This window comes from Lytechinus pictus, chromosome 6 (assembly GCF_037042905.1).
Source record: "Lytechinus pictus isolate F3 Inbred chromosome 6, Lp3.0, whole genome shotgun sequence".
Classification (NCBI taxonomy): domain Eukaryota; kingdom Metazoa; phylum Echinodermata; class Echinoidea; order Temnopleuroida; family Toxopneustidae; genus Lytechinus; species Lytechinus pictus.
In genome coordinates, this window is record NC_087250.1 from 4684851 (window position 1) to 4710327 (window position 25477).

General features: G+C 35.2%; 2 protein-coding genes across 3 annotated transcripts in view; one reads left to right on the forward strand and one right to left on the reverse strand.

The window, feature by feature from the left end:
* LOC129263532 (uncharacterized) overlaps positions 1-3537 on the forward strand; it is a 16267-nt gene extending 12730 nt beyond the window's left edge. For both annotated transcript variants that reach the window (XM_064100744.1, XM_064100745.1), the window contains exon 6: positions 942-3537. In XM_064100744.1, coding sequence (XP_063956814.1) covers positions 942-970 — 29 coding nt within the window. In that variant the 3' untranslated portion in view covers positions 971-3537. The remainder of the gene's footprint in view (positions 1-941) is intronic.
* Positions 1575-24977, reverse strand: LOC129263531 (uncharacterized). The gene is made up of 8 exons (XM_054901437.2): positions 24654-24977; positions 22832-22980; positions 16814-16922; positions 14732-14798; positions 12197-12409; positions 10314-10450; positions 7785-7902; positions 1575-4516 (listed from the first exon to the last, which is right to left on the reverse strand). Exons 1-8 carry the CDS (start codon positions 24906-24908, stop codon positions 4380-4382), a joined length of 1185 nt encoding a protein of 394 aa, XP_054757412.2. The 5' UTR covers positions 24909-24977; the 3' UTR covers positions 1575-4379.
* Between the last annotated feature and the right edge of the window lie 500 nt (positions 24978-25477).

Below are 25477 nucleotides of genomic sequence, written 5' to 3' on the forward strand. Positions count from 1 at the left end.
CAATGTACAATCAGTCGTAAAAGCCAAGCGTACGATCAATCAATAACCTTTGTGTTACGGGACCCCGGACATTTCGGGAATTCCCCTCCCGAGATAACATGGTTCGATAAGGATTTTGTTTAATGGAAAAATGACTCGTGTGAAATTTGAGTAGCTAGCATTTGTATAATTGTAAAGTATTATGAAAAAAAAATTTGTTTGACTTAAATCCCCACCCTCGATCATCCTCCTCGTCCTACATCCTGCTATTCTTTTCTCCCCCCCCCCCCCCCGTCCCCTCCCTTCTTCTCTCTGGGTTTCTCTCCGTTTAGTCAATCTCCGTTCTTTCTCGATCTCCCACCCCCCCCCCCCCCCATTCTCTCTTTCTCCTTGCCCCTATCCTTCTCCTTTATACTGTATCCCTATTAGATCTCCTTTTATCGCTTACGGTCACACCTCCTTTATTTTTCTTCTCTTTGACACCCCTCCCCCCCCCCCCTCTCTCTCTCTCTCTGGTGGAAGAACCGTGGTGTAGCGGTTCTGACTCTCGCCTTGTAATCAGAGGGTCGTGTGTTCGAATCCCATCATAGCCAAATGCCCTTTGGTAAGGCGCCAATCCACCATTTGCCACTCTCCACCCAGGTGTTTAATGGGTACCCGATAGGATGCGAAAGCCTATGAAGTATGCCTAGCAATTGAGTCTTGGGACTCTTGTTGGAATGCTCCCCAGGGAGTGGATAAGGTGCATACATTGTATGCGGGCATGCAAGGATCCGATGACCACCGGGGTAATAATATATATGTTAAGTGCTTGGAGACGTCGTTCCGATGTTTTAAGCGCTATATAAATGCGGAATATTACTCTCTCACACATAAACACAAACTTAGTCCATCGACTCCATGCAATCATCTCATCCATTCTAATTTAATTTCCTCTTTCCTTTCTTTTTGTGTCTCTACAGAATTCGAGAGAATCGTGACATCCCCGTGAATCCTTCTTTACATTTGACAAGTGAACTTGATATTGGACGGAATATTAAAACAACTAATTACCAAAATTACATAAGAAAACTTGCGCTTTTTCACAATTATGAAATTTTTCCCGTTTCTGTATGGGTTCACTTTAAAAACACTGAGTAAAATTTTACCCAATATTAAGTAAAAAGGGAACATGCATGTTTGCTCGGTATTTGTTTTTTGGTTACCCCATATTGGGCTATTTCACCGCAACATAAAATTGCGTAAATTTACAAAACATCACCCAACATGCATGTTCCCATTTTACCCAATATTGGGAAATCAACCTTTTTGTTTTTTAGTGTTCACTTCGGAGGCTGGAAGCATCATCAGAACTTCACCGTAGATGGCGTAGTTGTTGTTGCAGGGCGACAGGTAAAACTTCATGATTGTGAAAAAGAGATTTTTTTTCTTTAAATAGAATTAAAGGAGAATGAAACCCTTGAAACCAGCTGAATCCATATCAAAGAGAAAAATCAAAGAAACATATTGTTGAAAGTTTGAGGAAGATTGGATGAATAATAAGAAAGTTATGAGCATTTGAATATTGAGATCACTAATGCCATGTAGATCCTCCCATTGGCAATGCGACCAAGATCTGTGATGTCACACACGTACAACTTCCTCACTACTTTAGTACTTATTTCACTTATATTCTCACTTTTATAGAGTCTATCACAAGTTGAGGTGTTCTCTTTTAATATGAGAGGACAAGTACAGAGGTTTCACAACATTATATCATTGATGAATCGTTTGTCATATGATTAGAATGAGCAAAAAGAGATGTTTTGGGGTATATTTTCAGTGTCCAAAAGGGGAGAGTTGTTCATCTGTGACATCATAGATCTTGGTCGCATTGCCAATGGGAGGATCTCCATAGCATTAGTGATCTCGACATTCAAATGCTCATAACTCTTCTATTGCTAGTCCTATTTTACTCAAACTGTTGTTGATCTTATTCTTTGATTTTTCTGCTTTCACAAAAGCTAACTTGCTCCAAGAGTTTCATTCTCCTTTAAATAAAATTAATGTCACCGCACCAATCTGCTCAACTTTTTTTTTTTTTTTTTGGAAAATTATTTAATAACAGAGTTAAACAATATAATTTCAAATTGCTGCATCGGATTTTGCCGTATAAAGAGAATTTAGTTCGATGGAATATCACATCAGACATGACTTGTAACCATTGTAAACAAATTGAAACTCTAGATCATGTTTTGTTGCATTGTCCACATGTGAATTTATTTTGGCAAAAACTACGGTATTTCATTAAGATCCAGTTTAATGTGAATATTCAGATTAATGAGAAAACATTATTGATTGGCCACGATGTTGAAAATGAAAACATGGCTTTTCTTAATGTAATTTTGGTTTTCGCACAATATACGATTTATAGAGTCTATATGTTGGCTCAGTTCACTTCAAAAAAATTCAGCTATTTTTCTATGTTGTCAGATTTCAAGAGAGAATTAGTCATTAATTTAAGATTTCTTGAAAAGAGTAATAAGATAAAACTAACAGAAAAACAGTACAACGAAATCAAAAGCCTGTGAAATGTGAAACTAATTGTATATATTGTTTGTGTTTGTTTATTGATTTCAATGTAAAAGAGTAACATGATAAAAATATCAGAAAAACAGTATATTGAAATCAAAAGGTTGTGAAATATGAAACTAATTGTATATATTGTATGTGTTTGATTATTGATTTTAATGTAATAAATACCTCTGATGAGGACAAAAAAAAAAAAAAAATCTGCTCAACTTTTTCATAAAACTATTTACCAAAATATCACATGCAGAGCCATAATCAAGGGCAAATCATAAATTCAAATAAGTGGTTATAATAATACTGTGTATAATTCAGACTAAAGACGAGAACATAACCACGGGTCGTGTGGTCCAGTGGTTAGAGCATTGGACTCATAATTGCAAGGTTGTGAGTTCGAATCCCGACTCTGCCATTGTCTCCACTTTGATAAAAAGGCCCAAGAGTGATATCTGTCGTCTATTACGTCAGCCACTATGACTGATTAACCTAGACGTAAAATGTTTCCAAGGTAATTGGTTGTATACCAGCTTGGCGTTTACCAGCAAAAAATGCTGTCCTGCCGAGTTCCTACGGGAGTTACCACAAACAGAAACAGAAACAGAAACACGATTACAAATAATTGTTTTAATTTACAATAATCAATCATTTCATTTTAAAAAAACATCTGTTCATGAGCAATTTTGTTTCCTCTTCAATAATGAAGCTCTGCTCATTAGGTTGAATATTTCGAAAGAAACATTGTCACAGGAATTTAAAAAAATGTTACAATATAATGGAACGAGTAAATAAATACTGAATGATTTTTGAATTACCAAAATGCCTAGAAGTCCACCAAAACCAAATACAATCACCTTCGAACTTATTATTTTTCACCTTATTATTATCATGTTTTGATTGATAAGATAAGTGGATAGCAAATAATGGAAATGACTATTCTCTGTAATTTCTTCCAGAATGTTCTTCCTATTAAACCTCGTTAATCTCAATGATTGTCTTCCTTGTTCTTGCTATTTATTCCTTTTCACTGACTATACTTGGAAAAAATAAGAACATGATAGACACTTCATTCATTGCCGAAATGAAACTGTAGTATCGCCCATATCATACCTCTTTCAGTAACTCGCTGATCCGCAGTCCAGTCTCGGCCTCTCGGGCTACTTAAGTCGTTAAAAAAATGAGTTTATGAATGGCCCGAGCTAAAAATAGCCCGCGCCAGGACCCGGGCTATTTTGAAGCTGCTTTTATTAGCACCAGAACGGCAATAGACTCGCGTGCCCGTGTTGTTTAATGGGTGATCGTAAAAAATAGTGCGGCTCTGCGAAAGTTACTGAGCGCAATTGTTACACAGACACTGTAAAAAATGAAGTGATATTTTAGCACTTAAAGTGCTTGTGTAGTGACTGCACTACGAGTGCTGATTTTCTAGTTCAAATTTAAACAGAGCATTTTACAGAGTATATGATAAATACAATTATATCTATATATATATAGTGTGATGATATATATGTATATATATGCAGTCATAAATCAAATACAGTGATGTCAAACATGTGCTGCTCGTGTTAACACATGTCTCATGAATAATAATAATAATAATAATAGCGGTATATTTACCCAGGGTAGCCGCTTCAGTTCCGAAAACTGTTCTCCCAGCGGGCCCTGCTATTATTAATGAATATTGATTCAATTCCGATATTTCTGTATGGTACATTGCCCTGTATTACGTTCGTTTAGAACTGATAACCTGGGCCCATTATTGTAATTGTTTCCCCTTTTTTATGAATAAAAGGTGATTTATAAAAATCTGTAGAGCGCGTTATTATCCTCTTTTTTTACATCACGAGGGTGGGGGTTTCTTCGGTGGATTTACACGCAGAACCGCCTTGAGGTACGATTCGAAACTCGGAGGCTGTTCGACCAAGACTAGCAATCCATTCCCTGTTCATGTTCTCAGTCGTCATGTAGAGATCTGTGATGGGGTAAATGGACAAGATACGGTTACACGGGCCTAATTACAACTGGCAGGCAAAAGATATTCATTCGAGCCAACCCATTCTCAATTTTTAAACATGATACTGATTGACACAAATGCATACGATTGACAATCTAACACTGATTCTAGGGAGGGTACCTACTGAACTTCTTTTTTCCAAATTGGAAAGATGTATCACTACTTTGGAACTATTTTTTACTGGCGGAAGAATTAGGGCCATTTTACTCTCTCAAGTGATAAATTGGATCCTGACAGGTGTAGTCTTCATAACTGCCGATTTATTTTTAAAATGAGCCGGTCGAGATACCCTTTTCTGGTCAGATATGGAATGTCTTACCATATATCCTGTCCACTGGTAGTAAACACTCAACCCGCGAATTTCCTCCTTATTTTTTATGATTTTTTTTTAAATGCCACTTTAACACACGAGATCGCTATTTGGGTACGCTTCCCACCGCTCTATATTTACACACAACTTGAGTGTATTTTTTTTTCCAATATGAAACGGTATGAAAGGATATTTATAAGGAATTAATTATCTTGACCGGAACGTCCCCGGTTGATCGGTAAACTGTAATAAAAAAAAATCCTCAAAAGAAGGTCATTACAGGCTCACACACGCACACTGAATCTGATATTCGGTTTTGCGCCATTGAACCCTGCAGTATATTTAGCGTTCCCGGGAATTGTCCCGTCTTGTAAAGTCAAATGAGTTTAGCTGCAGCCAGTAGCGTACGTAGGATTTTCCAAAGGGGGGGGGGCAAATTCTTCCGCCCAAAAATTTGATAAGCAAAAAAAGGTTTTCAACCACAAATAACGGATTTTGTACCAAAAAAGGTCTTCAAGTTCAATTATGGCTCGTCAGGGATCAGTTGTAACTCGTCAGGGGGGCAGACAATAATGAAGACAGTTTTTAGGAGAAACTGTGCTACAATAATGATAATAGAGGGGTTTTTTTTGCACCGCGACGCAGAACGCTTTCAGTAACACAGCAAATGTATTGTCAAATGTCCTTTGTGACAATTTAAAGAACAACCAAGTAGTCTTTGTGGAAAATTGGTAAATAAAATCAGCATGACCTGGAATCGGGACAAACGACATATTTGTAATTTTTGTCGGCTCCAATATTTAGGACGAAACTCCTGTTCCGGTTCACCGATTTTCTTTTTTTTTTCGACAAAGTCCTCCCCAGCTAGTCTACAAATGTAGACCCACATCTGCAGTGTGTGTACCACAACTGATTCAACGAGTCTGCATAGCAGACTAGGGCCCCGTTGTACAAAGAGTTACGATCGATCCGATCAATCCTAACTCTATGGAAATCCATCAGTGTCATAATTTTTTCTACAGGAAATTTGCAAAATGTCCATTGTAATCAAAGGAGAACACTCCAAATTGTCAAGAAATCAATTAATTTATGGATATGGATTCTTTAGAACTTTTTTTTAACAAACATGCATTTCATATGTTGACGTTGCTGGCTTTCCATAGTTAGACTGATTGGATCAATCGTAACTCTTTGTACAACGGGGCCTATGTCTATTATGGCTGAAGATGTGAAATGGCTCGCTTCGATTGTCCTTTCAGGCTGGTGTGCTTCACAAACCAGCATCAGCGTGCGCGCTGAGATCCCACCATATACGAACCTTTCAGAGTCTGCATAGCAGACTACTCCCCAGCTGTGCTTTGTCATTTGTCAGGCATTTTCAATGTATTTACCCTGTTATTGAATCCTCCGTATGTCACTGAGCGAAAAAACCTTAATCTTAATAATAATAATAACCACTACACTTTAAAGCAGATACGAACCAATAGCGCCATCTAGAGTCCTCAACTATACTCATACCTTGCCAGTTTCCTTTCCCATAATGCTAGTGTAGTCTAGTAATATAGACCAACTTGAATGATAACATGCTTATTAACTACTCAATAAATTTATACCGCAATAATTATGTTACCAAGTAGCAAAACAATTACTTTTCCTCTCAAAACATTTGTAATTATAGGTCCATTTATCCTCTGTAGTATTAGTAGATATCTGAAAACGTATATTTGAAGACTATGTATTTATAACACACAGTCAATGAGAGACCACACACAGTTCAATCCACCTTTAAGGAGAAACTGTGCTATATCATAATAATGATAATTGTTCTTTGAAGGAGAGGGAACATAAAACAAAGCAAAAATGGCACAACACATGCCCTAAGCTATATAGATCACTGCCTGGATATCCGACATTGATATTTGACACTGTTTTGAAAAATATTTTGAATATTTGATATGGGGGATGTATCACAAAGGTTTAGTATGACTTAAGGCCACCGCACACCTTACGACTGTTTGCGATCCGATTTTGGAACAAATCGCATTTTGCTCATTTTCTGAAAATGTGAATGGAACATATCATTTTATGTTAGGTTAAAATTAATTGAAAGAATACTAATATAACCATTTTGAAAGATTGCAAGCCTTTATTTTGGAGTAAAGGCCAAATTAGTTTCAAATCGTAGCCAATCGTACGACTGCTATGACGTCATTACGACTAGATATTAAATTTGCTTTTATTCTAAGAAGGATGATAGCATAGTCACAGATTTGAACAGAGGTATTCGTACAATGATTTCAAACATTACGCAGTAAGATATTCCGTCTCAATATTAGCATCAAATTCTACTACGTTTTATTCCAAAATTGAGTCGTAGACCAATTGTAAGGTGTGCGGTCGCCTTTAGGGTCGCACTTAAATGCCTAGTTGCGCGCGGTATAAAGTGAGATCATGCGAAGAGGACCTCCTACTGCTGCGTGATGATCAATATACGATTGCCCGTTGCATATCATGTACACAGTAAAAACGCTGTTTAAGATTTTATAAAACGCTGTTTACTATAATTATGAAGCTTACAGTATTTGTTTAACTGTTTAAACAATTATGTTTAATTTATTGAAGACTAGATATTGAAAATTAGACTTTGTTACTTAAGATTTAAACACTGGAAATAAGCTTTCGAGCTTTCGTGGGTCATCCTGTGCAAGCCTTTAGTTTTAATGCTACTGTATATATATTATGGTGACTTGCCAAATAAAATCAATCAATCAATCAATCTTGTTTAAACTGTTTTTATAAAATATAGTAATATAGTAAACAGCGTTGTATATTTTTTTTACTGTGTACGCGTCGGCATTTAAGTGCGACTTAAGTAAGTCATACTTGAATCTTTGTGAAACAGCCTCATGGTCTTACCGTCGTTAGTGTTGGCTGCCTTGATGACGGTTGAACCGGTAGGACGCAATGTCACGAAAAAGAACATGTTATTCTGTGGTATCTGCGTACGGGGATCTCTCATCCAACGAGGAAACGCCTGACAAGAGAGATAGAGAGAAGGATTAGTGGAGACGGCTACGTATATTTTATTTATTTATTTATTTATTCATATATTTATTCATTTATTCATTTATTCATTTAATTATTAATGTATTTATTCATTTATTTATTCATTCATTTATTTATTTATTTATTCATTTATTTATTATTTATTTATTCATTCATTTATTCATTTATCTATTCATTTATCTATTTATTTATTTATTTATTTATTTATTTATTTATTTATTTATTTATTTATTTATTCATATATTTATTTATTTATTTATTCATTTATTTATTTATTTATTAATTTATTTATTCATTTATTTATTCATTCATTTATTTATTTATTTATTCATTTATTTATTATTTATTTATTCATTCATTTATTCATTTATCTATTTATTTATCTATTTATTTATTTATTTATTTATTTATTTATTTATTTATTTATCTATTTATTCATTTATTTATTTATTTATTTATTTATTTATTTATTTATTTATTTATTTATTTATTTATTTATTTATTTATTTATTTATTTATTTATTTATTTATTCATTTATTTATTCATTCATTTATTCAAAAACAGGGAAGCCCATTCAACAAAGTGTTGGTCTCCCATGGGGCCCAATGACAGTGTACATAACATAACATAACAATTATAACAAATTAATTTACATAGCAAAGAGGCATAAATAAATTAGTAAGTACATGTGAAGGAAATAAGGAAACATATAATCGACAATAAAAGCACAATGATTTAAAAAGCAGATGACGTGAAAGTAATAAGACGTGTATTATATACAATTACAATTAGCCAAAATCTGTCAAATTAAGAAAGTAAGCTGAAGTTGTGAGTCGAGGCTGTACAGTGTTTTACTTTAAAAATAACGGAAACCAGGATTCCCAGTTATATTTCTCAATATAGCCAAACGATTTATAGTATTTCATTTTTCATTTACATCATCATAACATTTAGGTTTTCTTCTTTATTTTGATACCAACTATAATATTAATATTTAACGTCAGGACTAGCAAGAACAGTTTGAAAATTCAATGTCAAAACCAAGTTGCGTAGGAAAAATGGGTCGAGGTTTGTTAAAATCTTTAGTTTTTTTTTTTTGAAAAAGTTTATTTCATTAAAGATGGGAGTGGGTTCAGATTCACAAGTGAGTTTCTACGCAAATCGATTCCGACAAGCTTCCGTGTTCATTTGTATTCATCCAACGTCTGAACAGTTCACTTAGTAATTGGTCTCGAATCAAATTAGAGATTCCACTCTTACTATTGGTGTTTAATTTATTCATTTCATTTCTTCTTTATTTCACAATCGGACTAAAAAGTCAGGCTATGATAAAAGAATATTCAATTGTTATTAAATTATCTCTAAAGACACGTTTCGTATTCTTTTGGACACACTATACAATATGACAACCATGAGTGTAACTATTAAATAAGGAAAATTTGAGTTTGATGAATTTATGAAATATTGACATTTCATTTAACAAAAATACGCACAAGTAAAAAGATCAATGGAAATTCGACAACCCCATAAACAGATTAAATTAAAAGCAAGCCATAGGAGGTATTAGACAGTGTGCTAGTTCGACCAACACAATGATGATGATGATGATGATGAAAATGATTATGACGACGAAGAAGATGATGATGATATGATGAAGATGATGATGGTGGTGATGATGATGATGATGGTGGTGATGATGATGATATGATGAAGATGGTGATGATATGATGAATATGATGGTGGTGGTGATGATGATGATGATGATAATATGATGAAGATGATTATGGTGATGATGATGATGATGATGATGCGTGGAGCGTTGTGGCCCAGTGGATTAGTCTTCGGACTTTGAAACAGAGGGTCGTGGGTTCGAATCCCAGCCATGGCGTAATTTCCTTCAGCAAGAATCTGATCCACAATGTGCTGCACTCAACCCAGGTGAGGTAAATGGGTACCGATAGGAAGTTATTCCTCAAGAGGCTGTGTGCGCTATGAACGCCTAGCTTAGCCAGGTAATATAGGAGCGCCTTGAGCACCTAACAAGGTGGATATGTGCGCAATATAAATACCCTATATTATTATTATTATATGATGAAGATGGTGATGATATTATGATTAAGATGATGGTGGTGGTGATGATGATGAAGATGATGATGGTGATGATGATGATGATGATGATGATGGTAATAATAAGATGGTGATGATAGTGATGATAATAATGATAGTGATGATGATGATGGTGATGGTGGTGGTGATGACGATCACGATATATGGTGACTTTTTCGGCGTTGAAAGCGATGAATAATGGCAGTGGTGTTGCAAACATTTTCGATTATTATGACGACATCAAAGACAACCACGGAGGGCGATGAACTTACTACCACATCAAGGGGGCCCGCGATGACACCCTCAATGCACATCGGTCTGCTGGATGACACGGGTTGGGAGATGGCGATTGGATTTCCAGGAGGGTTTCCTCCACCTACAACCTGGTAGTAGTTCAGGGTCACGTTTTCTGTTGACAAAGTCACAAAGAAAAGAAAAGATGTACAGCAAAAACTGTGGTGTTAACCGATGTACATAGAGGACCACACCAGTTATTTTACACCGGTGTTAAATTGGTGGTGTTAGTTTTACACCTATAGGTGTTATTACAACACCTATGGTTGTTACATTTACACTCTTCGGTGTTATGTTCAATCTCTAGGGTGTTTCAGTTTCAGTTTTATTTTTTCTCATTTCCAACAAAACAATATACAAAATCCATCATAAATACATTTATAACAATTGAAATGTATAAAGAAACATGTAACACAATATATTTATTTATTATGGCATCACCAATTTTTCCAAAGGGCAGATAGCTTTAGGGAACCTTGATTTAAGCTACGCCTACCATTGTTCTCTTCACCCATTTCTTTCACAAAAGAGTTGCCAAAGCTTCACAATATATATATATATATATATATATAGGTAGGTAAGTATATAGTGATATACTGCAATATCTAATAGTGCTCGACTGTGTAGGAGCTGAGTATAAATAATTTATTGGTTGGATTGCTTAACTAAGCTAGTCGTACAGACTGTTTCACCCTAAGGCTCATCAGCGACCCCTGATGAGTCGCTGATGAGCCTTAGGGTGAAACAGTCTGTATGACTAGCTTAGTTAAGCAATCCAACCAATAAATTATTTATATATATATATATATATATATATATATACAGTTGAGGCCGAAAGTTTACATACACCCATGGAATTCAGTGAAAAATGTTTGTTTGCCAAACATCCTAAATTTTACTATATCTTCAGAAATATAAATACTACCATGGCGAATTTGTTGTCAAATGAAAGAGCATATTGAGCTCTTTCACATGATTAGGATGCAGCTGGGATTAAAGTAAATTTCAGGTGGATTTTTTTTTTAAGAAAAAAAGTAAAATTCATGTCAAATGTATTCTATTGTTTGTTATTATATTTTCAAACATCGTTTCATAGAAATATATAAATGTCAAATCTATGATTTATATAACTTTTTCTATCATGATATGTCACCACTGAACAAAAAGTGTAAAAAGTGTAATCTGAAATGTTTGTGTTGAGAAATAACTTTCACAAATATGAAAAAGTTTTTGTCAAGTTTTTATTTTTAAATTGTCTAAAATATGAAGATTTTTTGGGGAAAAATTACAGCTAAATATTTTTCAGCTCCTGATGAAAAAGCAATGTGATAAAGGGGCATGACATACTCATTTGTTTAATATGAAATTTTTTATGATAGCACAAATATTTTATAAGATACAGTAAATTTTATGATGTTTGGCAATTTTAAACTTTTTGAAAAAATTCCTGGGTGTATGTAAACTTCTGACCCCAAATATATATATATATATATATATATATATATATATATATATATATATATATATATATATATATATGTGTGTATGTATATATATATATATATATATATATATATATGTATATGTATATATGTATATGTAGTGATTCCCGACAGAGACATTTTTTCGGCATCACCAATTTTTCCAAAAGGGTCGATAGCTCTAGGGAACCTTGATTTAAGCATGGACCTATTAATAGGTCCATGATTTAAGCTACGCCTACCATTGTTCTCTTCATCCATTTCTTTCACACAATATTTAAATAAAAGAGTTGCCAAAGCTGTAGTACATGTATAACTTCACACATATATATGTATATATATATATATATATATATATAACTCGCAAGTAATAAACTTACGGCTGGTCGAAACGTACGTTGCCCGTGTTCTACCGATCTCTGTGAATCGATCCAGTCTCCTTTCAATGAGTTCAACTTGTGCCGACCTTCTGTATTGATAGGTCGGTGTCACGTCAAATGCAGTCTCGACCGGAAGTAATTCAATGAAAGAATTGTCCTCACTTCCGCTGTCCAACAGATGCCTTGAAATGGTTTCCACATTCGGTCGTCCATCTATCAACATGAAGCACAACAGAAGCTCCTATCCACATTTGTTTTCTTCATAAATTCGACTCGTCACATTAAATATTTGTAAATAGTTGTGGCACATATAATTTGTTTGTTTTTTTTTTTCTGTGTGTAATCGTTAGTTTTTAATTTTTAGTATTCTTTTATATTTATGTATGTATTACATATATTCATAGCTGTGACAACAGCTCAAGCATCTGCTTATATTGTCATACCACTGCATGTCTGCAACCTTGATATAATCAGTTATGTAAATGATCATAATTATACATTATTATAATGTAAAATTTAATGTATTCAATGTCTTGATGGTCATACTATGTACATTGTCAAGACATGCAGATACGAATGAATGAATAAATAAATAATTAAATAAGACTAATGTGAGTCATATACTGTATCCTCAACAATAACTGACTATCTGAATATAAAAACGGCCCAAGTCCAATTTTGGGTGAAATTGGGTTAAATATGGGGAATTTATCCTTATACAATGACTCATCTTGTGTATAAATGATAAATCTGAAATCATCTCAAAAACGCCTTCGCTTCAGGAGGAAAATCTGGTAGGAGTGTAAGAAAAGCCAAATTCCAACTCCAGGACTTGGACTTTTCTTACATCCATATCATAGCGCCCTCTCTCATTACTTCTACTACTTACTACAGAATTCTACCATTTATATGAATGTAAGGGCCCGCCTACAAGGAAAGTGGATATTAATGTTCATAAAAATGTACACTTAAAGGGGAATCCAGCCTTGGCCATAAAATGTTGTGATGGGAAGGAGAAAAATAAATTAAACAGAATGGTGAAAGTTTGAAAGAAATCCGACAAGCAATAAGAAAGTTATAGCTGCTTTAAAATTGAGATCACTAATACTATGTAGATTTCAAATTGGCAACTGGGTAAGTAAATTATGACAAGGGGCAAGGACAACTTTCCCATAGGCCATGTACTTTATTATCAGGGATTTGTGGTTTTCTTCTAAGTACCCATTCCCCTGGGGCAGTAATTTAAATATAACCCAGGTAGTATATTGTTTTATGTCCTCATGAAAGAAAAATATGATTTGAAATAAAACTTTTGGGAAAAATGACATTTTAGCCATAATATGTATTGGAGTACATGGAAGAGTAGTCCTTGCCTTACATCACTATGACATCCCATATGCGGCCAATTTGAAGTCTCCATGGGTATAGTGATTACCAATAATTACAACTTTAAGAAATTCATAACTTTCTTATTGTTTGTACAATATTATTCAAACTTTCACCTATCAACTTGTCTGATTTTTCTTTTCCTTATAAAAACAAGTTTTTATTTGGGTTGGATTCCCCTTTAAATTTATTTCATGATGTTCTCTGATGTCTTTTGGCTAAATAGACTTTAATTGCCCAAATAAAAAGATTTTCTCGAAATGACCTCCAACAGAGGGTAAACGCCACCGCTGTTTAAAAAGATTTTCTCGAAATGACCTCCAACAGACTTGGGCCTTTTTATATTCATATACTCAATTGTCTAGCGTATAATGTGGTTAAGACAAAAACAAAAACAAATGAGCATCAAAACATTTTAATTACTGGTTCTGTCTAATACCAGAGAAGTTCAACGCTCTTCAAATCTTCGGGTCAAATTAATACTAAAATTAGGAATGTTTGGTCACACTCAGTAAATGAAGTAACATAAATGTACCAAAAAAAATGATTATAAAACTTTATGAGTGCTACATCTGTTATCAAAATGTTAACTCCATCATGTCCATGGGCGTAAATACATACTCTTGATATTTTCTGACTATGAGCGATATTATGACTGTTTAAAAAGTAATCGAGCTCAAATTAATACCGATTGTCTATTTTTTATCCCTCAGTTTTGGCTTGTGCAATTAAGACACCCATTTTGGCTATTTATAATTTCCATCCTTCGTAAAGGACACGAAACTGGACTTGAAGTCGTGAGGTCCTACACAACTTTTCGAACAGTTTATTTGAAACGCCTCTCTGTCTTCTACAATGGCGTAATGACCCAAAACATTTGAGGGGGCTATAGATATGGCGTATCGGGGAAAACTTGTCAAAAAGTTGCGAGCGATCCAAAATTTCGATATTTTCAATACAATATCAATTTTTCACCCTTCCTTATTTTTCTCGCCTGTTTTCTTTTCTGGGTCGTATTTCCTTTTCTCTTTTTTCGTCTCGGTTGTTTATTTTTGTTGGGGGGATGGGCAAGCGCACCAAGCCCCCCCCCCCTTCCCACATCTCTACGCCACTGGTCATATATTTATGAGAAAAAAACAAATATCACACCTTTTTCGTTGAGATGGAAAGCATATAACCACTTCTGCTCGTCTTGGCCCTCTTTCCGTTTGATAACCTACAATTCAAAAAAAGTTGAGCAAAACACTTTTTAGGGCTACAGTAGACTTAGGCCTTTCGGAACTCATATTTCGAGTCCTAATCCATTTGTCTCTCTAATTACTATTCTTAATTTAATTATTTATATTTGGGGGCAATTTTATGCCTCAAATACAGAAAAAATGTTGATCATTAGAAATACTAGATATATCAATATTATAACTGCTTGTAAACTTAAAGTATGCATATATTACCATGCCCTTTCTTTTATTATCAGATACAATACTACGTTCATTGACAATAAATGACATTTGACCTTGATCATGCGACCTAAGACTTGTCAGTGATACCTGATTACCCCTATATCCACATTTTACAAACTATGTCTATAAACTTTGAAAGTTATGACAGCAATCTAATAATTACCTCCAAAATGGCCAAAGTTCAATAACCTTAAATGATCTTTGACTTTTGTCATGTGACCTGAAACTCGCATGAGATGTTCAGTGATACTTGATTACTGTATACACTTTCAGAGTTATGATGGTTATTCAAAAAATACCACCAACATGGCCAAAATTCATTGACCTTTGACCTTGGTCATGTGACCTTAAGTTAGCACTTGTTCAGTGCTACTTGATTACTCTTACGTCCTTGTTTTATGAACTATACCAATAAACTGTCAAAGTTATGATAGTAATTCAACAAATGCCCCCAACTTGGCCAAAGTTCATTGACCTTAGTTATGTGACCTGAAACTCGCACAGGATATCTAGTGATACTTGATTACTCTTATGGCCAAGTTTCATGAATCAGATTCATAAACTTTCACAGTTATGATGGTAATTCCATAGATAACCTCAACTTGGCAAAAGTTCATATAAAGTTCAAATGAAAATAAATGAATACATATTATCAACAGAGTGAGAACAAATAAAATAAATTAATTCTATTTTTTTCATCTTTCAATACCTATTGAATATAATAAATCAACATCAGTAATTAAAAAATAGGTACAGATACAAAATTACAAATCATGTAAAAAAAGACAATCAAATACACAGGAGTGAAATATCATTGAAGTTAGGTATTCAGATCAATATTTGCGATAGATTGTAATTATCCAGAAAATATCTTCGACTTTATTTATCCCTATACTATCTTCATTTCATATAATTTCTTGTACATGTCATTTAGTCCCCTTTTTCGGTGTCGCTCGTAGAAGCTTTTTTTTTTTTTTTGGGGGGGGGGGGTGGAGAGGTGGGGTGGTGCACCCAAGACCTACACCCCCCCCCCCACCTGTGTTTGCCTTATATTATTAGAATTAGGCATTGGAATCAATTTTGGCAACAGATTGTAATTATCCAGAAAATATCTTTGAATTTATTCAACCCTTTACCATCTTCATTTCATATCATTTCTTGTACATGTCATTTAGTCCCCCTTGTCGGTGTCGCTCGTAGAAGCTTTTTTTTGGGGGGGGGGGTGGAGAGGTGGGGTGGTGCACCCAAGCCCACCCCCCCCCCCCACTTGCTCGCCAGTGTTTGCCTTACATTATTAGAATTAGGCATTGAAATCAATTTTGGCGACAGATTGTAATTATCCAGAAAATATCTTCGAATTTATTCAACCCTTTACCATCTTCATTTCATATCATTTCTTGTACATGTAATTTAGTCCCCCTTGTCGGTGTCGCTCGTAGAAACTTTTTTTTTTGGGGGGGGGGGGTGGAGAGGTGGGGTGGTGCACCCAAGCCCACAATCCCCCCCACCCACACTTGCTCGCCAGTGTTTGCCTTACATTATTAGAATTAGGCATTGAAATCAATTTTGGCGACAGATCGTAATTATCTAGAAAATATCTTCGAATTTATTTAACCCTATACCATCTTCATTTCATATCATTTCTTCTAACATTTAGTTCCCTTTCTCGGTGTCGTTCGTAGAAGCTTTTTTTTTGGGGGGGGGGGGGGGAGGGTGGGGTGATGCACCCAAGCCCCCCTCCCCTCCCCATGCTCGCCTGTGTTTGCCTTACCAATCCAATACGAGTACCGATATCTGCCAAACACTCTAGGACTGCTAACTGGATTGTATTGGTCAAGTCAGTCTCAATGTTGTTGATACTCAACAATTCATCATGATTTCTGTAGCAAAGAAAACAAAATGAAACGTTTTTTTTTATAGAGCTGAAAATAAAACTAACGGCAATAATAATTACAATAATACTAATAATAACAGCAATAATGATTATAATAATTAAAATAATAATAACGATAATAATAATAGCAATAATGAGTATAATGATTATAATTTTAACTCTAATAATAAAAGCAAAGATGATAATAATAATAATGTGCTTATATATACAGTGCTATTCAAGTCTCTAAGTGTTAACCAGAAATTATAATAGTGAGAATAATAAAAGTAATAATAATAATAGTAGCGATAATGATTATAATACTACTATTACTACTACTACTAATAATAATAATAATAATAGCAAATTTTTATAAAGCGCTTTTCCCAGAATGGCCCAAAGCGCGTTACAGCATATTATTACCCCGGTCATTGGATTCATTTCAATCAAGCACGAAAAGTGCACAATTTCCACTCCCTGGGGAGCATTCCTTGCATTCGTCGCAGCCACATTATGGCGCTGGCAAAATCAAACGTACAATATCTTTCGCATCCTACCGGGTACCCATTTAGCACCTGGGTCGAGAGTGGCAAAGTGTGGATTAACGCCTTGCCAAAGGACGCTAGACCGCGGTGGGATTCGAACACACGACCCTCTGTTTACAAGGCGAGAGTCAGAACCACTACACCACGGCTCTTCCACTAATAATGTGCTTACATACAGTACTCGACAATAATTTTGCATAATTACCCTGGCTTGAGCAGGTTTAGCAGAGCAGCTGTTACGCGCACTTCATTTCAAGGAATCAATTCCTGCCATGTACCATTTTACCTCAACTGGGGGCCGTTTCATAAATCTGTTCGTAAGTTAAGAGCGACTTTAAGAACGACTGGTGAACCTTTCTTACGTGCTGAATAATCGTCAATGAACATTTAATTGTGAATATCATTTACCACAAGAAATTGATCACTAGCCGTTCTTAAAGAGGAATCCAGCCTTGGCCATAAAATGTTGTGTTGGGAAGGAGAAAAATAAATTAAACAGAATGGTGAAAGTTTGAAAGAAATCAGACAAGCAATAAGAAAGTAAATAGCTGCTTTAAAATTGAGATCACTAATACAACGTAGATTTCAAATTGGCAACTGGGTAAGTAAATTATGACAAGGGGCAAGGACAACTTTCCCATAGGCCATGTACTTTATTATGAGGGATTTGTGGTTTTCTCCTAAGTACCCATTCCCCTGGGACAGTAATTTAAATATAACCCAGGTAGTATATTATTTCATGTCCTCATGAATGAAAAATATAATTTGAAATAAAACTTTTGGGAAAAATGACATTTTAGCCATAATGTATTGGAGTACATGGAAGAGTAGTCCTTGCCTTACATCACTATGACATCCCATATGCGGCCACTTTGAAGTCTCCATGGGTATAGTGATTACCAATATTTACAACTTTTAAAAATTCATAACTTTCTTGTTGTTTGTCCAATATTGTTCAAACTTTCACCTATCAACTTGTCTAATTTTTCTTTTCCTTATAAAAACAAGTTTTTATTTGGGTTGGATTCTCCTTTAAAGTTGCTCTTAACTTACGAACAGCTTAATAAAACACCCACCTGGGTTGAGTGCATGCAGGCTGTGCTGCACAGGGTGAATCAATTTCTTGCGAAGGAAATAAGACGCCATGGCTGGGATTCGAACCCAGGATCCTCTGTTTCAAAGACCGATGACTAATTCACTGGGCCTCGATTATACATGAGTTCTTTTACCAACCCTTCGTCCATAAATCCATATAAAGTGTTCTTTATCCGAAACGCACTTTTCTGTTTTGTGCCCTAGGGTATACCCAGTTCAATGTGCCTTTTGAATACCGCATAACATTCCACAAAATATTTTCTCGTTGTATGGAAACAATGAAAGCTATTGTCATGAATCAATGACTATCTTTATGGTTATAGATGCCTCGATTGTATGTCTTTTCAATGATTTATTGGCCTACCCTTATTGTGTTGTATTCATGCATGAAAACCAGTATTCTTTCTGCTCCGAAAATGTAGAATTAGTTGGTATTTTCTAATTAAAGGTAAATTTCAGTTTTGGGAACGATCTCAAAATGACTTTTTACAGAATTTAATATAATGATCACCAAAGTGTCTGTTTGTATGAATAAAAAATATGTGCCAAAGGATTCTGGAAGAAATTGTGTAATTGCTGAGAAATAAGCAAAATAAGCGCGGATTCGGTCACTGATCCGTCGCACAGTGGGCCAGAATGAGTTGAAAGTGCGCCAAAATTATATTCCGTGTTAGATTTTTACTTTAACATGTTGACTATGGGTAATTTTGGGCGTAGAATCGACTGAACATAATCTAAAGCCGATTTGACGTCACCTTGATACCAAATTTTGATTGGCTACTTAAAACATATCTGTGAAGACAAATTACGCTAGACAATGTGTAGTATATAAATTTTGTGTTATGTGCTACTTTAAGATTGACCAGAGTGAATGTTGGTTTAGGCTTCTCACATGCCTAAAAAGTGTGTATGAGATCCTGAAAATAATTTTATAGCATCAAAATGATCATTAATTAGATTTATAAAAAGAAAAAATAAAATCTGAAAAATATTAACCGTGCTTTATGAAGCTGTGTTTACTTGTGTAAAATGCAGTGTATTTAGCACCAAGAATGTATCACTATGAGGAGGGTTTTTGGCTGAAATTATTCTACAAGTAAGTTTTAACTCTGGAAGAGTTGTGAGTATAGCCCTTATTTGCGTTAGCAACCTTTATTTTGTTTACTTTATTTTGCCCGGAATTCATGTCATTTTCATGGAATGGAAGGGGAATCGTCCTCGCCCTGCAAAAGCGAGCGGCAATTAATGTACACCCATACGGTGCGCTACGATGACTGCGCGGTATAAAATTACCGTTTTTGAACAGGTTTTGGGGGTGTTGTGTCAAGTAAAATTGGCTCTCACATGGCAACGGGCAAAAACGGGCAGCTGAATTTGGTATCGTCTTAAAGCTTAGACATCAGAAAAAATGATGATGATAAAAATTAGACGGAAATCCACGGAAATCCAAACGTTTCTAATGTAAATGCAAAAAACATGGATTTTCAGCCTATTTCGAGGAATAATCATACTATAAACCTCCTGAAAGGTGTCTTTTATCTACTTTGAGCCCTTTCACACACAAAAAAGAATATATCAGGATTATGTTGGAGCCATTTCAGATTCCTGCATGAAAAACCTCCTGGGAAATTGTCTGTTTTTAACTAGGTTGTCATATACGCGACATTTCGCAAAATGTCACATTTTACGATTTGAGGTTGGAAATTAACAACCTTTATGCAAATTTCGGAATGAAATATTTTGCTGAAGTATTCTTCAAAGTGTTGTCTTTCAGCTGGGCATAACAAAAAATAAAAATCAGAAATTGCCCAAAATGACTTTTGGCGCACTTTTGTTTCGCCCCGGCCCACTGTGCGTCGGGTCTTTATTCCAGCAAGAATGATACACTGTCCCACGTGTGCCTATCTGTGTTCAGTGTGATCGTTTTTTTTAGCTAGATATTATGATTTCACAAAGTTCAGTTTATGTAACTGTACAAGATCTAGATCCACGATGATATATCAATACTTTACCTTGGTTTTACAGACTTTCTCATGAAATCAATGTTTTACTGCAACTACGTTCATTTAGCTTTGAATGTAAGACATGTCTGCAATAAAGTAATTCAGTATCTATAATGAATTTCCCTTTAAAAGTGCCATGAAATTCATTTGCAAAGTACTTTTTTTTCAATTTGATTAATGTGAGGATTGACATTAAAAAAAAATAAATTCTTATGTTAATTGAATTTAAAAGGTATTGCAACTAACGAATTCTACTGCAATTCCTGAGGATATTAGCTTTATGGACCGTGAATACATTCGAAGTAGTCATGACATTCATTGGCGGAAATAATATTTCATATCATTATGATATCCTTTGATTAAATCCAAGCGTAGACATAAACCACGGAAAGATGTTATCACATTGTTTGAGAGAATATGTTCTTTCAGAGCCCAATAAAAGACTTTCGTTCATGACAGAATTTCTCCATCAATTGTGATTTTTTATTTATTTATTTATTTTTTGGTTTAGGTTTAAAGTATTTCTCATTCAAAATGTCATTCCATGTTTGTACGAGCGTAAGTCGTCGTGCATAGTTAAAGGAGAATGAAACCTTTGGAACAAAATAGCTTGTGTGAAAACAGAAAATTGAAAGAAACAGATCAACGAAAGTCTGAGTAAAATCGAACAAATAATGAGAAAGATATGAGCATTTGAAATTTTCGATCACTAATGCTATGGATATCCTCAAATTGGCAATGCGACAAAGATGTGTGATGTCACTTGTGAACAATTACTCTCCCCATTACTTTAGTATGTATTTCACTTAAATTGCCTTTTTTATCACATCTATCAGTAGATCAGTGTTCTTTCTATTGGAGGGCATGTAATACAGATTTTTGAAAAATACATCATGGATAAAAAGTTTGTATCACCATTTAAGAAAAAGCAAAGAGACATTTTGAGGGTATTTTATGGTCCATCAAAGGGAAAGTTGTTCACATGTGACATCACACATCCTTGTCACATTGCCAATGGGAGGATCTCCATAGCATTAGTGATTGCTATATTCAAATGCTCATAAATTTCTCATTATTTGTCCGATTTTTCTCAAACTTTCTTTGTTCTTATTCTTCGATTTTTCTGTTTCGACACACCCCTACTTGTTCCAAAGGTTTCATTCCCCTTTGAGATATGGGCCTATTTCGAAATTATGGGAAGGGTCAGAGGGGAAGGGCTTATGCGATTTGAACAGGGGCGGCGATCTTGGGGGGCTGGGGGCACAGTACCCCCCCCCCCCACACTTTTTGAAGCACTGAAAAAGTGCCCTTTTAACGCAAGAAAAATGACCCCTTGCGAACGTGTTCTGTGCCCCTTTCACCTGAGAAGGACCCGTTTTATGTCTTCTTGTAAGTGCCCTTTCTCGCATCAGTGCCCCTTTTTACCGCACAAAAGTGCGGCAAAGAAGTCCTGTGCCCCTTTCACCTGAGGAGGACTTGTTTTGTGTGTCAACGAGTGCTACTTTGCCTTCTCATATAGGTGCCCGTTCTTTATAATCAGATAAGTTGTCCTGAAAAACACATTTTCCGTGCCCGATGTGCGCCCGGTTTCTCTATTTAGCGCCGTTCTGCTCCCTTCTGCAAGTGCATAATAAATGAAAAAACTTGTAAAAAATAATCCTACGTGCCTTAAGTATCATGAGTCATGTGAATGGGGTAGATGGGTGGGGCAGGGGGTAGTTGCCACCCCCCCCCCCGAAATTTTGAAAACTCACATTTTTTTTACTGCAGATTTTCACAAAATTCACCAAAAGTATACAAAAAATCATTCAATTTCACTTAACAAAATGCGAAAGCACCTATATGATAAACTCGGTCGCTTCACTCCCTCGGTTTTAAGCTTTTTTTTCCAAATGGTTTACACGTGCTGCCCCCAGCGAAATTGTTCTGCATACGGCCATGTTTAATATAGCGCCCTTTTTGAAAGAAACGGTGCCCTTTTTTCCCTGTGTGCCCCCCCACTTTCAAATTCGCTCCGCCGCCCTTGGATTTGAACTTGAATTGAACCAAAGATGCGAAATGGCAAGTTGATCTGAAGGAAAAGAAAAATTTGGATAAAATCGAACGAGGCAATAAGACTCTCCCACATCTAGCGGCAAAAAAATTGAATACAACAGACATTCAATTCAGTTTGTACTGTGTAGGATTCCTCGCATCGTTCCATGAAGAATATTCATGAGTTCTTTTTTCTTTTTTTTTGGCCTTGTTTTGTTTAGTTTTGTTTGGTTGCTTACCTTAGTCCGACCTCATATGCCAATCCGGAGCCATCGATATCCCTGATCACGTGACGACAATCATGAGAGTGAAGGCGAGCTCCAAAGTAAGTGACGGCGTAGGGTTTGTCGGTGACGTACTGTACAAAAATATTCCTAATATTCGGAAGCTGAGTGTAGATTGAATTTTCAAAAATGTGAATTAAAAACTATACATAAAGATTTACAAAGTTATAAAAAAAATATTAAGTAGAAAAATATATCGATATGTATATTCCTAATAATATGAATTAAGCTGCATACATATGAATATATATAACATTGAGCAGATAATGTTATCAAAAATATTAAATAATAAGATGTATTTAACATTATTATGTATATATACGTATAATATTGTGCAGTTAAAACCATTGAAGATATTACAAATATCAAATTATTATATGTATATGTTTATACTGTGCATATCAAATAAAAGTTTACACTTTGAAAATGTCCTTGTAATTATAAACAGGGGCGTGGTTACTGGGGGCGGGGGGCACGTGTCCCCATGCCCCCCCCCCCAGAAATAAAAATTGGCGGAGCAAAACAAAAGAAGAAAAGGGAGAAATAAAAAAAAATGAAAGATAGAAAGAAAAAGAGACGAGGAAAGATTTGAATCAATAGAAAAAAAATCAGACAAGCATAATGCTGAAAATTTCATCAAAATCGAATGTAAAATAAGAAAGTTAATTGAAATTTTTAAGTTTTGCTTAGTTTTCAGAAATGGTTACATGCACAATATTTAGTCACAAGTAAATTAAAGAATTGATGATGTCCCTCACTCACCATTTCTTTTGTTATCGGTTTGAATTATACAATATTTCAATTTTTACCGATTTGGCAATAAGGACCAACTTGACTGAACCATAAAATATTAAATAATGGTAATTTTACATGTTCAGGGAGAAACTTTGTTTCACAGGACAATGAGGACAAATTTAAAATATTCTATATTTCATATATTAAAATAAAAGGAAATAGTGAGTGAGTGATTGCATTTAACTGTTTGGTGAAATTAAGCGAAACTTAAAAATGTCATAGCTTTCTTTTTTTTACATTCGATTTTGATGAAATTTTCAGTGTTATGCTTGTCGGATATTTCTCCTTTTATTCCAATCAACTTTTTGTTGGGGTGGACTTGTTCCTTACATAAGCACATAAGATTAAGAAATAAGAAATTAACATTTTCATAAATTACTAATAACTAAATTGGCCCTTTTTCAAAATGGAATATCGGCAAGTTTCATCTCACGCTTAGGAATAATTGGAAGATATTCATCATTTTTATATGATGACAAACTGTCCTTAGAATGTCCCGGTCCTTGGTCAAAATAATAAAAATATCAGCTCGCGCTTCGCGCTCGCATCTTTTATAAAGTGTGATCCCCTCCACTTAGAAATTTTCCTACACAGTGCTTGAAATAGTGCTTAAAGATATTTAAAACATTTAGTTCAGAGTTAGGGTTTTCGATCCATATTTCGGATTGAGGGCTGGGTTCACTTCTCCCCGGCCCGGCACCACATTCCTCTTGAAAATAGGAATTTTACGTTATTTGATTAGGCTCACTCCTGTCAAGTTAAGTAAACGAAAAGCCTTGAAAGTGTAACATTGCACGCCATCTTCTTAATCGTTGTCCCTCTTTTCGTGAAGTGAAATCATATGCCCTCATCTACATTATATAACACCAATCAGTACCTGATGGGTGTATATAGAAATAGATGAAATAGTTATGAAATAACTCTGTTGACGTGCCTAATTAAAACATTAAATTTTGTGTGTCTTAATTACCCCGGATCTTACCCGATGTTCGTCATCATTAAGTTCATCTGGTGATTCCTGCGGTGAAGCGGTGTTTACCGCCGCGGTTCCTTGCCCTCCAACCGCTTCCTTCTCTACCGCCCGCTTCACGCGTGTTTCTTCTGGGCTCGCCCCATCACTTACGCCAACGTCGCGTTGGACTTGGCCTTCCGTTACCGGTGATCCTTCTGCGGTAACCCTACCCGTTCCTCGGCTTTTAGAGGCTGAAGCCATCCCTTTTGAAGCGTGTATTCCCATTGTCGAAGCCACGATTTTGATGTGCAGGGAAAATATTTATTGCAACGTGTGTACGAACGCTTGGTCGACCACGGCCCGTTAAAAATCAAGTTTATATAATTCAATGGCGTAGCATGCTTTGAAGTTTGGCATTTATACAAATTTTGATTTCGAAAGAACCATGGGTCGATGGATGGAGATAATACGCAGGCATAAACTTTTGTAAAATATTGAAAGGAATTCCATGTAACAAAATAAATGGGTTTCAATCTGTTTAGAGAGAAAATATAGTTTCGATTTCATTTTGAGTTATAAAATATTAGTGTCCTAGTTTATTTGACGAGGGAGGCAGTTCGTGGTAGCCACACCCTCTAAACATAAATGTTTATTGTAAATTTGTGTCTGTCTGTCTGTCTCTCCCCATCTGCCTCCATATCCTCTAGTTCAATCTCTCTTGATCTTTCTGCCAGAATCTGATAATAATAATTGTTCCATCTTTCTTTTCATATCTGTATTCCACAACGCAGCTACATGCATGTAGGCCTACAATTTATTAGTTATACATACACTGTAAAAACTGTGGTGTTAAA